The sequence below is a fragment of the Anabrus simplex genome, chromosome 2 (genome assembly GCF_040414725.1).
Source record: "Anabrus simplex isolate iqAnaSimp1 chromosome 2, ASM4041472v1, whole genome shotgun sequence".
In the NCBI taxonomy this organism is placed as follows: domain Eukaryota; kingdom Metazoa; phylum Arthropoda; class Insecta; order Orthoptera; family Tettigoniidae; genus Anabrus; species Anabrus simplex.
The window spans coordinates 202,012,451-202,028,091 of NC_090266.1; the positions used below are offsets into that span (position 1 = coordinate 202,012,451).

Here is a 15,641-nt window from a genome sequence, read left to right on the forward strand (position 1 = left end):
CTACTTATTTATTATTATGACTTCATTATAATGATATCTGAGACTTCAGGAGAATCAAATCTTCATAACGAATGTCTACATGAGTACAAAATGTAAATAAGAAAGACATGACTGAAGGAAAGTTTCAACCTGTCCTACTCTGAGAAGTCAGCTATCTAACCTACATAATTCCATGCAGCTATTTGAAGTGTGCAGCTTGTGTTCACTAGGAGGCCAAAGTCCTCACTTCAAAATTTGCGTGTGTATTAAAGTCTTATGGTTTGCTTTTAAGCTGTTATTGAACACACTAACAGAAGTAATCACATGGAGTAAACTATCACACCTGGGGTATAATTTTCAGTGCCATAGTAAGCATCATGATCTGAAAAAAAAAAAAAGAAAAAAAAAAGCCTTCTTGTATAAATTTTGGTGTGACAAGACTGTACAAAATAGTGAATTGCCCTTTTCTCCCAAAATAAAATGACCTCTTGGACCAATCAGATATGCAATTCTCCAATGGCAGCTATAGGGGTGGATATAGTAACATTTCATAAATATGATTATAGAAGTGGTAACATAAGAGGGTACAGTGTTTTGCAGATGGGATTTTCGCATTGTACAGGAAGGCCTACATCAGGGTTGTGTACATAAAATTGTTCTAAGATGTTACATAAGATATGACTAAGGGACATTTGATTTCTAGTTGTAAAAGACAATTTTTACAAGTTGCTTTACGTCGCACCAACACAAGATAGCACTTTCTATCCAATTGATTCTTTAATCGCTTGTATTCTTTTCTGCCCTCTTCATTTCTAGCATTCTTGTATTTTTGTCGTTCATCAATCAGGTCTAGTATCTCCTGAGTTATCCACTGATTCTTAGTTGATCTTTTCTTCCTTCCTAACATTTCTTCAGCAGCCCTACTGATTTCATTTTTCATGACTCTCCACACTTCCTCTATAGTGTTTCCTTCAGCCTTTTCATTTAGTCCTTCTGCAACATGTTCCTTGAAACAATCCCTCACACTCTTTTCTTTCAACTTGTCTAGATCCCATCTTTTTGCATTCTTTCCTTTCTTCAATTTCTTCAACTTCAGATGGCATTTCATGACCAACAAGTTGTGGTCAGAGTCCACGTCTGCTCCTGGGAAAGTTTTGCAATTCAACACCTGGTTTCTGAATCTCTGCCTAATCATAATAAAGTCTATTTGATACCCTCCAGTGTTTCCAGGTCTCGTCCACGTATACAGCCGTCGTTTGTGGTGTTTAAACCAAGTATTGGCAAGGACTAAATTATGATCAGTGCAGAATTCAACCAGCCGACTTCCTCTTTCATTCCTTTGTCCCAATCCAAATTTTCCTAGTGTATTACCTTCTCTTCCTTGGCCTACTACTACATTCCAGTCTCCCATCACAATTAGATTCTCGTCATCTTTTACATATTGCATTAAATCTTCTATCTCTTCATATATTCTTTCGATTTCCTCATCATCTGCTGAACCAGTAGGCATATAGACCTGCACTATTGTGGTGGGCATTCGTTTGGTGTCTATCTTGACGACAATAATTCTTTCACTATGCTGGTCATAGTAGCTTACCCGCTGCCCTATTTTCTTATTCATTATTAAACCAACTCCTGCATTTGCCCTGTTTGATTTTGTGTTGATAATTTGGTAGTTGCCTGACCAAAAATCCTGTTCTTCCTGCCAACGTACTTCACTTATACCAACTACATCTGACTTTAGTCTATCCATCTCCCTTTTCAGATTCTCTAACCTACCACAACGATTCAAACTTCTAACATTCCACACTCTGACACGCAGAATCTCAGTATCCATCTTCTTAATGATCGCCCCCTCTCGTGTAGTCCCCACCCGGAGATCCGAATGGGGCACTAGTTTACCTCCGGAATATTTTACCCGGGAGGAAGCCATCATCAGTACATCATTCATACAGAGAGAGCTGCATGTCCTCGGGAGGTAGTTACGGCTGTAGTTTCCTATTGCTTTCAGCCGTGTAGCAGTACCAACACAGGTAAGCCATGTTGAGTATTATTACAAGGCTGTATCTGTCAATCATCTAGACTGCCGTCCTTGCAACTACCGAAAGGCTACTACCCCCTTTCGATGAACTATTCCTTAGTCTGGTCTCTCAACAGATACCCATCCGACATGGTTGCACCTGCGGCTCGGCTATCTGCTTCATTGGGACACGCAAGCCTCCCCACCGCGGCAAGGTCACATGGTTTGCAGGGGATGCTGCACTAAATACCAGAGCCTAAAGCATCATACATAAAGTATACACATATTATTAAGTATGAGAAACAATTCTTTTAGTGGGTGCTCACAATTTTTTTTTAAATATTGTGCTTTACACCAACACAGATAGGTCTTATGGCGACAATGTAATAGAAAAAAGGGCTAAGAGTGGGAAGGAAGCAACCATGGCCTTTTGTTTTAAGGCACAGCCCCAACACTTGCCCAGTGTGAAAGTGGGAAATCATATTCAGTGTTGCCGACAGTGGGGTTCGAACTCACTATCTCCTGAATGCAAGCTGACAACTATGTGACCCAAACCATGCAACCACTCACACACATTTTGTGTTCATTCAGATGTATACAATGTGTGTTATATACCATAATCTACTGTTGATGTTTCCTATTTACAAACTTTCTTTATCGGGAGCAAGAGTCCATGAAACCTCCAGTTGCACACAGTAATGGAAGTTGCAGTCTGTGATAGATGCTTGCTTGATCAGCTTTAAAGACAAAATAAAATGTTCACAGATTTAAGTAGAAGTGAACACAGAGAGCATTTTCACCATCTCCTTATGGCGTCTCAGATACACTTGCTGAAGGAATTTGCCATGAAACTCCCAAAAAAGTATGAGAGTTGTTTAACCTATCTTTCTGCCTGGTATTGGACTATAGTTCTATAAGCTCTAACTACAGGGTATATGGAACATCTTTCTATGACATAGAAAATGTTCAATAAATAAATTGGGAGTGGGCTTAAGCTCGACCTGTGTCGAAAATTCTTCTTTTAAATTTGGTTTTGAATGTAATGCCTGTCGTTCAAGAAAATGTTTTTTAAAATTTAAAATAGGTGGGCCACAAGACATTTAGCATTTACGCTATGTGTAATGAATAAATTAGCCACCTCCCAATCCTGTATGAAGATCGAAGATGCTCCATTTCTCTCTTTCTTTTCAGCACTCACCATAGTTGAAATGCTACCATCAAACATACACCTTGCACCCTATCACAGACACTGAGTGAATGTGAGGTGTGGAAGGGAAAGTTGGACCCGTGCAACTCGTGGGTATCGGTATGCAGCTGGTGCATTTTGTGGACAACTCTGCTGTACGACAACCAAAGGGAAGGCTCCTATTCTTTAATTACTGGAGACATTAAATATTGTAATTGATAGCTATATCTCCTATGACTGTGAATTTAAAAGAAACCTACTTTCACTATAGTAAATTAACTACCTCAGTCGAGTGATTTCAATCACTTGTTGCATGACAGCTCACAGCAACTAACTTCGGGGGCAGGAAAGCTTAATGTTTTAATCCCTTACCAACATGGCTCTTATAAAGGTACTTCTGTAAGATGTGGTCGTGAAGTGTCTATTCACCGAGAACATTGATGCTTTAGGATATGTGACCAGTTGCACAGAAAGAGACCCAAAGTCGGCAATGGAAAGTTTACACCAGAGGTGAATGAAAGTACCTGGGGTATACAAATTACACTTCTATGTTTTGACTTCTTGCACTACCTATGGGTCTTCTTAACAAATTAAGTTACAAAGCAGATTGATTCTTCACCACTAGATGTCATGAAAATGTTGTACAATTACTAAGAAAGTACAACTTTTATTATAATTTGGATCCACCTTATTCAATACATAAAAACTGTTGTTTAGATGAAATTACAACATATATTTCAATCAGAACTAGTTTCGACGGCCATCTGCGTCATCAGCTGATATAGGTTCTTGGAAAAATTGGCAATCACATAAGTTTATCTACGTCAAATTGAACACAATTTAAAACCATATTAACAACTTAAAACTGTGCTTAAGTAGATAAACTTATGTGATTGCCAATTTTTCCAAGAACCTATATCAGCTGACGATGACGCAGACGGCCGTCGAAACTAGTTCTGATTGAAATATATGTTTTAATTTCATCTAAACAACAGTTTTTATGTATTGAATAAGGTGGATCCAAATTATTATAAAAGTTGTAATCTTGGTTCAATAGGACAAACAATGAAATTTATTAATTTACTATGAAAATAAGCAAAAATTGTAATTGTGCTTTTCTCAAAATACATTTTTCTTAATGGTAACAGTCAATAACTAATACCTTCTGAAGTATTACACCTAGAAGCATTCATTTTTATTTAACCCTGAAGTATTCACATGGCAGAAAGGTACATTTATTTTCTCCAATTGGCTTTAATAACAATAATGTTATTTGCTTTACGTCCCAAGAACTACTTTTACAGTGTTCGGAGACGCCTAGGTGCCTGAATTTTGTCTCGCAGTTCTTTTATGTGCCAGTAAATCTACCAACCGAGGCTGATGTACTTGCGCACCTTCAAATACCGCCGGACTGAGCCAGGATCGAACCTGCCAAGTTGGGGTCAGTAGGGCAGCACCTCAACAGTCTGAGCCACTCAGCCCGGCCCAATTGGCTTCAAGTCACACCGACACAGATAGGTCTTATGGTGATGACGGGATTGGAAAGATCTAGGAGTGGGAAGGAAGTGGCTGTGGCCTTAAGTAAGGTACAGCCCCAACATTTGTCTGGTGTGAATATGGGAAACCATGGAAAACCATATTCAGGGCTGCCGACAGTGGGTTCGAATCCACTATCTCCCGAATGCAAGCTTACAACTGCGCGCTCCTAACCGCAGGGCCAACTTGCTCAGTAGAAATGTATATGAACACTTGCATTGGGTCTTTCTGACCCACAGCTGCAAATGATGAAGTATAAGTGTATTCATGACATAATATGAGTGAAATTATTAATTCTTATACACAACATTAAGACCTGATTGTTGGCTGAATGAGCAGCACAGTGGCTTTCAGTTCAAAGGACTCTGGATTCAATAATTTGCAGGGCCGAAGATGTTTACTTCGTATGATGGATTCCTCACAATTAGGGACTGGATGTTTCCATCTGTCTTAATACATACACTACACAGTACACAACCGACTATTACAGAATGTTATATATCGATACCTTAAAGAACACAAGTGCTATGTCCACTTTCTTGGGATATCGATATATTGGTACCACCAGATTAGTCATGAAAAACGGCATTCAATGCACAGTGGTTCTTCGTCCATACCAAGTGAGAAATACAAGAAAAATCGAGAAACCTAAAATTACTAGGTCCTCCCCTGTCTTCTTTACAAGCGCACACAAGTACTATGTTCTGATATCTTCCTTGTTGTCAGGTCTCACGTGCTTAACTGTGCTATGTCCGGACATAGTATCCGTGTGCATTTACTTCACGAAACAAGAATGGACGTAGATCACGTTCTTGATTCATTACTGGCCTTGGTACTTGTTGCTTTGGCGGTCCTGTACAGCAGTTTGTGAGAGATATTGTAATTGTTCTGGCTCGCATAATAGCTGTAGGTGTTAATCGTGAATGAGTGACATGGTGTCAATATTGACTGTGAAGACTGCTTTTAGAGTAGTTGTTATACTACATAGCCTACTACAGCGGTAAGTTATCATCTTATTAAACTCATTCTTTATCTATTAAAACAATCAAAACCTCATATCTGTACTGAAGGCTGTACTAATGTATTTATTTTGCATATGATTAGAAATTAGTGCACAGGCAGATCAATTGTGCAGGTGGTTGGATGAGTTGGAAGAAGAGGAACGTGAAAGTAATGCCTCTGATAAGGTCCAAATTAACTCTCAAAGTAATCCCATTGCTATGGATGTACTAGGACAAGGGGAACGAGAGTATGACACTGACCATTTTATGGAGGTCGACGTATAAAACGTCGCAACTTACATTAATGGTGATCATTAATTTTGTTTCTCATAGTGTACCTACATATCTAGTCCCACAAAACTGTTCTTATTGCGTTTTATCGTGTTTAATAGTTCATTGCAGAACTGGTAACTGGTAACGAGGTAATAGAAGTCATAGCAATTGTAAACACTGACGGCACAGTGATATCAAATCAGAACCAGCACACTGATGAAGCAGGTAAGGCTTTCATTAAATGTCAATCAAGCATGTCAATTTTATTTTTCTGATTCAGTCTGTTTTTCTAATAATACAATTAATCTGTTTGCAGGCGACCCAAATGCAATAGAACAAGATGATCTTACTATTTCCACCAAAAAACAATTAGTAGTTTTTGATGAGAGCAACAATTAGAACATATCAATTCTTGAAAGGTGTGCAGGCGAAGAAAGAGATGAAGGTTATGAACCGCCAGAGGATGCTGGAAGTGACAATCGTGAATCACAACATACAATGGATGGTAAGATCGAGTTATAAATACATAAAGATTAACAATGACGAATACCAGGTATAAATATTTGCCAATATATCCCGTTTACCTCTCTCCTCCTGTATTTGTCTTTGCAAATGGCCATTATTATTTATTGTTTGCTGTTGCAGAAACCTTAAATAACAAGAACAAAGAGGCAGTGCTTGATGAGAATTCCAGAGGAAGTTTCCGAGATTCGTATTGCCAATTATATTGCATCAGAAACACCAAAGTGGACAAGACGACGTTTTTCAGACCCTGCAAACTGGAAGGGAAACGTTAAAAAGGTAAATCGGCTGGCTGGCAAGAGTTACAGCGACTTCAATAGCCGAATTATTCCACCCAAGGCTCTGAAGCTGAATGACTGTGCATTTAGATTCAGATGCCTAACGAACATTACTCGAGAACACCAACAAACACTGTTCGACGAATATTATGGTTTCGAAAATAAAGAACGCCAAAAGAATATGTTGTGCAACTTTGTTAGTGAGCAACCTGTTCAACGGAAGACAAAAAGGCAACCTGATTCGGAATTCAATAAAGAAGTCAGTAGGAAGTGTACGTTGCCAAATGTATCCGGAAATGCAGTTCGAGAATGTCCAAGATTTTTTCTGAATACCTTTGCTATTTTGAAGTGTGGTAAATGCGGCTTTGGAGCATAAGAGCCCTCATGGATCCTACTTAGGGCGAGATCGGAGGGCTGGAAGACCAGCTCCAAATGCAGAACGAGTTGTTCGCCAAGTTCATGCCTTCATTAACTCGTTTCCGAAAGTTCCTGCTCACTACTGTAGAAGGAAGAGCAATCGTCTCTACTTGGCACTGGACACAAACATACGAACCTTACATTACCTATACAGCAAGAATGCGAATCGCCCTCAGGTGTCAGAATCTGTATTCCGGGCGATTTTTAATAAGTTCGAACCACCCTTAGCCATTTTCAAGCTGAAGAAAGATCAATGCTCAAAGTGCACCGAGACAGAAAGCACCAAGACAACTACCACCAATTCGGACTATTTGGACCACATCACTCGCAAGCTTCAAATACGAGAAATGAAGGAAGAAGATACCAAAACTGCGGCTGACAATCCAAAGTTTGTGTGTGGAAGTTTCGACCTGCAAGTGATACTCCAAATACCCTTTGCGGGGGACTGCCAAATTTACTGTAAGAACTTTCAGTTTTTAACTTTACAGTTTATGATTCATTCAAGAATGGAACCTGCTACTTGCGGGATGAGACCTATGGTAGGAAAGGAAGTGCAGAAATTGGCAGCTGCCTGCTGAGTTACATTAAGCACTTGCATCCGGAAGTTGAGCATTTGGTCCTGTACGCTGATACAAGTGGTGGGCAGAGCAGGAACCAAAATGTAGGTTCTGCTTTGCTCTACGCAATGAATACCAAAATGCACCCTAACTTGAAAACCATAGACTTGAAATTTATGGAGAGTGGCCATAGCTACCTTGAGGTTGACTCAATTCATGCCGCAATACAGAAATGTCAAAAACACAAAACTATTTATACTCCACACGAGTATAAACTTGTAATCGAAAGAAGACTCGGCCTTACACTGACATTCAATCGAGCTACAACAGCGTGTACGACTTAGAACAGATGACAAAACAAGTCATGAAGAATCGAACAAGAGATTCTATGAATGAGGAAGTTAATTGGTTACAAGTAAAGTGGTTTCGTTTCCAAGAAAATTGTTCGACAATTCACTTCAAGGATGGTGTGAAGGACGATTTCCACGAGCTTGTGGTGAATCAATGTCAGTGGCATATACTGAGAGCTACCAAGGCTATCGTTGAAGCCCACATCTCAATAGGCCTATATTGAGAGTGATGGAAGTCTGAACCACATTATAATGAAAGCAACCGACACATTGTTCCATTACAAAACTTGAAAATAGTGAGAAAAACCGTCGCACGTATTTATGAGAGCAAGGCATCGGAAACTAACATTGCAGCCCAGACTCTCGTCCCTCTCCCCTCGACCCACGTCCAATAGGCGCTGGGACCGGGGTGATAACTGTGCTAGGCTTCATTCTGCCAGATCGCCACTGCTATCAACCATGAGTTACTCATCGTGTACACTTCCCCACCTCATACTTCTGGATTAATTATATAGATAACAGAGCGCTGGTATTTGCATTTGTATTTGTATTTTGCATCCTTGTAGGAAGACACTGCAGGGCTGCTGTTATAAGAGTAATATAGTTTTCATTTTATAGGTAGATTATTAAAATCAATCAAAGGCATTTATGTTGACAATTGGGCTTCAGTGAGAATTGATGGTAGAATGAGTTCTTGGTTCAGGGTATTTACAGGAGTTAGACAAGGCTGTAATCTTTCACCTTTGCTGTTTGTAGTTTACATGGATCATATGCTGAAAGGTATAAAATGACAGGGAGGGATTCAGTTAGGTGGAAATGTAGTAAGCAGCCTGGCCTATGCTGACGACTTGGTCTTAATGGCAGACTGTGCTGAAAGCCTGCAGTCTAATATCTTGGAACTTGAAAATAGGTGCAATGAGTATGGTATGAAAATTAGCCTCTCGAAGACTAAATTGATGTCAGTAGGTAAGAAATCCAACAGAATTGAATGTCAGATTGGTGATACAAAGCTAGAACAGGTCGATAATTTCAAGTATTTAGGTTGTGTGTTTTCCCAGGATGGTAATATAGTAAGTGAGATTGAATCAAGGTGTAGTAAAGCTAATGCAGTGAGCTCGCAGTTGCGATCAGCAGTATTCTGTAAGAAGGAAGTCAGCTCCCAGACGAAACTATCTTTACATCGGTCTGTTTTCAGACCAACTTTGCTTTATGGGAGCGAAAGCTGGGTGGACTCAGGATATCTTATTCATAAGTTAGAAGTAACAGACATGAAAGTAGCAAGAATGATTGCTGGTACAAACAGGTGGGAACAATGGCAGGAGGGAACTCGGAATGAGGAGATAAAGGCTAATTTAGGAATGAACTCGATGGATGAAGCTGTACGCATAAACCGGCTTCGGTGGTGGGGTCATGTGAGGCGAATGGAGGAGGATAGGTTACCTAGGAGAATAATGGACCCTGTTATGGAGGGTAAGAGAAGTAGAGGGAGACCAAGACGATGGTTAGACTCTGTTTCTAACGATTTAAAGATAAGAGGTATAGAACTAAATGAGGCCACAACACTAGTTGCAAATCGAGGATTGTGGCGACGTTTAGTAAATTCTCAGAGGCTTGCAGACTGAACGCTGAAAGGCATAACAGTCTATAATGATAATGTATGTATGTATGTATGTTTATAGGTAGATCTGCTAAAATGAAATGCATTCTTTCAGGTTTAGTGTTCTCTTTTGTTAGTTGGAATCAAACCCATGATCATGGGTCGGACATCACCATTGATCTCCCAAGGAAGCTAATTAACCAGTGAACGATGGGTACGACTGCTGTAAAATTCAAGAGGTTTATTTAATATAATAATAATAATAATAATAATAATAATAATAATAATAATAATAATAATAATAATAATAATAATAATCATAATAATCATAGTGCATGGCATCTGTATAGGCTTGGTGGTGACATAATGAGGATAAAATGAATGGTGAAGACATCATAAATACCCAGTCCCCAAGCCAGGGGAATTAACAGTGGGAGGGGGTTGATTCTGAAAACTGAACAGGGGCTATAGGACCAAAGGCAAGCATTCTATCCATGTAGTCACAAAGCCGGACTTTTATTTGCTAAACCTTAGGCTACCATCTCCACTGAACAGGTGTTGAGTATTGGCAGTGGGAGAGGCCAGAGCAGTAGCTTGTGAAGCAGCCTTGACAATACAGCAGGCTTCTCTGTTGGCTATTGGCTGCAACTCAAAATGCTGAAGGATTCACGTTCACTAAGCCAACTATCAAAAAGGGGTAACCAGGGTCTAGTGGTAGCCCACGTTTTGATAACAGCATACGCCACTGATCCATGCACAATTGATTGGGCAAACATTTCTCTGAAAGTAAAATACAGTGCTCAGCTGCCCATATCAATTCAGAAAAAGAAAGATTTTTTTAAATCTGGTGAAGAATGGTGTAATCCCATCTGATTACAAGGGCTTCATCAACAATTTGCCTTCTGCAAAGGATATCTGTGATGAAGCTGTATGGGCACTGACAGCAGGCAAGGATGATTAGAATGTTCCAAGAATACTCCAGTGGTGGTCTTCCTGTTCTGTGTCTTTTTTACATTTGATATTCCATTGTACATTTTATTCTATTCAAAGTGCTAAAATGTCATAAATGTTTTCCTTACAGTTAAAATATTGTTTTTGTTGAGAATATCCTGTTTATGCCTTTGTGACATAATAAAACTGCTAGTACTATGTCCAAAAGTGGTATACTTGCTAGTGCTCAGTTGTGCTATGTCCCGACTTAAGTGCAAAAAACACATTAATATATGAAAATATTGAGAATTTTCACTTAAATTCTTTAGAATTATGGCTAGGATGCATTATGCTTCATAAAAAATCAGTGTAATAGCATATAGGAACAATGCATTATAACGAAATATCAATTTCAAGTTTTGTTTTGCGATTTCCCACAACTTGCCAAAAGTGGACATAGAACTAGTGTGCTTTAAGGTATCGATATATATTTTATAATGGGATGTGACTTCTGCATAGGCCTGCTGAAGTTATTTTGAGTTGACGCCTATGGGAGAACTGAAATGGCATATGGCTTTTAGTGCCGGGAGTGTTCGAGGACTTGTTTGGCTCGCCAGGTGCAGGTCTTTTGATTTGACACCCGTAAGTGACCTGCGAGTCGTGATGAAGATGAAATTATGATGAAGACAACACATACACCCAGCCCCCGTGCCAGAGAAATTAACCAATGATGGTTAAAATTCCTGACCCTGCCAGAAATCGAACCCGGGACCCCTGTGACCAAAGGCCAGCACGCTAACCATTTAGCCATGGAGCCGGACATAGGAGAACTGCCCACTTGTGACAGTGGGGCAATAAATGCAATGAAATCTAATGCTGAGGTGAGACAAACACCCAGTCCCGAGCTGGAGGAAATAACATTATAACTAGGCTATATCTTATCCCATGATACGCAACATTAGTACCACTGTATCGCAAACATCTACGCTCACAGTGACTGTCGTTTGTCTCCTTCTTGCGGCCTTCTCGTGGACGACGTGATCGGGTGGTGCATATGGCTCCCAACTTGTCTACTCAGATAAGCAGATTGGCCTGCACATACAAAGATAGGTAACAGCTACTACATTACCTTTTTTTCTTGTCATGCAGACAGTATGTGCCACAGTCACACCGATACAGATAGGTGTTAAACCTTTCGAAAGGAGTGTGGCCCCAGAGGGGCCACTGTTCTCATGACAGAGACTGGCCTGGATGTGAACAGATAGGCTACACCTTCTAAATTACCTTTTTTCTTGCCGTGCAGACAGTATGCTCCTTTACAGGTTCTGTTTACTTGTGCTTTTATTCTGCGGGTGTTGATAACAGAATTTAATTTTCATCCTTCCTGGGAATGACGTCCCAACACATTTTACGTTAACCAATAGCAATGCTATAGTTAGGCCCACGAAAGTTGAAGTCTGACATTTCAGTGGCAACAGCAGTAACTACGAAGTACGCTGTGTTGTCATAGTTACTTCAATCTGCGGCATATCACTCTTTCACACAGGCTGCATTTTTTTTTTTGCTAGTGGCTTTACGTCGCATCGACACAGATAGGTCTTATGACAATGATGGTATAGGAAAGGCCTAGGAGTTGGAAGGAAGCGGCCATGGCCTTAAGTAAGGTACAGCCTGGTGTGAAAATGGGAAACCAAGGAAAACCATATTCAGGGATGTCGACAGTGGGATTCGAACCCACTATCTCCCGGATGTAAGCTCACAGCCGCGCGCCCCTAACCGCACGATCAACTCGCCCGGTGACAGCATATTTAATCAACTATGTTGGCCTAATGCAATTTAATAAACTTTGACCCGTTCCTAAGCTTGTGCTAATAATTCCGGCATTTAAGACAGAACACATCATTGCCGATAAATTTGAGATTTGAGATTTCATATTCACTTAACTGACTATAACCTCAACAAATGCACATGGCAGATAGAGAATAGAACTGTACAGCTAGCCACTAACATAAAAAAAAAATAAAAAAAAAGAACTAACACCGAAAATAACAAACACTTAAATTAGTACATAAATCAGCAACAACTAACGCAGCTAATACAGTACTACTCCGAATAATATCACAAAAGCAACTGAGAGCAAGCCAACCCATGTGTCATAGTGTTCTTAAATGTGGCATCTCTGTTATCGTTGCCATAGCAATAGACCATTTTCGAACAGCGATAGTCAACTTTTTCTCGACGGTGGCGCTAAACGTCAGACTTCAACTTTCGTGGACCCAACTATAGTAGCTACTTCAGCAATGGAGAATGCCGATTGCTACTCTTCATTAGATTATAAAAGTAAATGTACTTCTGGGGGTGGGATGGTGGGTTTCTGGGCATTGCAATGAACACAACTACCGAGCTCAATAGTTGAAGTCGCTTAAGTGCGGCCAGTATCCAGTATTCGGGAGATAGTAGGTTCGAACCCCACTGTCGGCAGCCCTGAAAATGGTTTTCCGTGGTTTCCCATTTTCACACCAGGCAGGCTGTACCTTAATTAAGGCCACGGCCACTTCCTTCCCACTCCTAGGCCTTTCCTGTCCCATCGTCGCTATAAGACCTATCTGTGTTGGTGCAATGTAAAGCAACTAAAAAAAAAAAAAAAAAACACAACTCTCCTCTGAAATGAATTACATGTAAGATTTGCATCATTTCTACTTCTTTACAATGTTACAAACCTTGCATGACAAGGTATACATTTTTACCAAAATAACTAATTAAGGTCAAATCCCCGAACCAGGCGGGAACTGAACCAAGGAACCTTCGACTAAAGGCCAGTATGCTAACCAGTTCATCCATGGAGCTGCACCATAATGTAACACTTACACATAAAGTAAGAAATTTGTTTAGCCGCTCACTAATTTTCTAATAATTTCTATGCACATCTTGTAGCAGAACACACACGCACGTTGGCTCAAATCTCATAACAATAGCAGACGAACAAGTTGTCAACAATGATCCCAACTGCACTGTGACAAATAACTCAACAGCAGATAAAATTACATAGCACTGACAATATTTTATACTGTACCATAACTTATATCGAAGAAAACTGATTACAGAAAATTCACTCGGGTTTCTATGACCAAACAAGAGTGATTAGGGATTAATGCTCAGTATCTTATGCCAATTTTAGAACAACAAAGATCTCAAAACTGAAAAATCCTACTTTAGATCTCTTTCTGCACAACTGGTCACATACTGGTATACAGAATGTGCGAGTGTATTTCATAATGTTCGAGCCATACGTGGAGAATTCCTGGGATTACGAACTGATATATGAGTGGTCTAATGTGCACTGCATACCTTTTTTTATATAACACCGAACCTGCATTTGCCAAAAACTTACTAGAAAATACAAGAAAACCCACATCAACACGAGCATGGAAATTCTTCATACCAGCCTCAAGTGATACACATTTCATAAATCCCTACAACAATATGAAGTAAACATGTACACTGCTGTACATCTCAAAGCACTAACATTCTTGATAAAAAGATAAATTTCAAATTCCATGCCATATATGACATCATATGATGGTAAATATCACTAAATTATGATTATTCCTGTCCCACGTGTCAGATGCTAAGGACGGCCAGATGGATGCAGTTTAAAGCTTTCCATTGAGGAGTTACATTTGTCATAACTATATTAGGGAAGGTTACTTTGATTCTGTAAAATGGTCAGACCCAAAGAGAGATGTGGAATTGTTAACATCTTTCTGTTATTGAACTTCCTACGGTTTGTTTCCCCCCTTTCTTTTGCTTCTGAAAATCAACAACCTAAATGAAAATAACGATCAACACAAATGGTACTGCAAATTTTTCATCATTTTCAATATAAACAAAATTAATAAATATGAAATTCAGGAAGCATTCCTGCTTAGTAACAGAAAAAACGCCTCCAGATGGAACAATTGGATGGGTTCAGCACCTGAATAATTATATTAACAACTTCATTTCTTTCTGTATTCATTTATACTAGAATCTGGGATTTTCTTAACATTATGTTACTTAAATCTTTATACACATCGTGTTTCTTAATCCAATGGGCTACTTCCATCTGAAAACTGTCCTTTTCCCACACTGATGACATAGGTCTACAATGTATGATCAAACAATGGACAAAATACATTCGACAACGCTGACAACACAAAGAATACGTGTTTATACATATTATGTAAGAAATATTGTACCAGGTACCTAAATTAGATGGGAGTTTTCTAAATAAAACGGGGATAGACGTGAACACTATATGGGTCAACAGCAACAAACCTCACCTCCATAGCCTGGCCGAGTTCTAGATCAAACGTGACAATGCATATACAATGTATCCAGTTAGAAAATCTGTCCCAGGGAAGAATTGTTGAAATATTCTTTTCATCCTCATCTTCATCATCGTCCACGCTTCCAACTTCCCTGTCAGCAACACCACTCGCTGCCATTTTCAATGTTTATTTACAGTGGCGGTATCTAGTGTCACGAATCAACATTATAAATAAAATAAGACTTTCGATGCTATATCGGAGATGGCTGATGAGTAACCAACGAATGTTATCATAACCCTACATCCAGTGGGACGATGTTATGATTTGTCAATATAAACCATTAACCTTAATTTACTGTCGTAGAATTGCCACTATATATATAATACTTACTAACAAAGAATTGAAGAGCTACAGTTTGAATAAATTAATCAAACCAAACAAAATTCAATGAAAGGATTAACTTATCTATCTAGGCCTAGTCATAAAAATAATTGGTTAATCTACAATGTATCTAATGAGTCAAGTACTTGATGCCGAACAGGGGAGTTAGGATTTCCCTCATTTAACCCTGTAATGTTTTAATTGCACACCTGGAGGCCCGGCTTCGATTACCGGCTCTGCCACGAAATTTGAAGCGTGGTACGAGGACTCGAACGGGGTCCACTAAGCCTCGGGAGGTTAATTG

At 39.5% G+C, this 15,641-nt stretch overlaps 1 protein-coding gene across 1 annotated transcript in view; it reads right to left on the reverse strand.

Moving 5' to 3' along the window:
* The window catches only part of LOC136863486 (protein DENND6A), a 150,551-nt gene extending 135,418 nt beyond the window's left edge, over positions 1–15,133 (reverse strand). The window contains exon 1 of the mRNA XM_067139885.2: positions 14,969–15,133. Within this exon, the coding sequence (XP_066995986.2) occupies positions 14,969–15,133 (165 nt within the window). The remainder of the gene's footprint in view (positions 1–14,968) is intronic.
* Between the last annotated feature and the right edge of the window lie 508 nt (positions 15,134–15,641).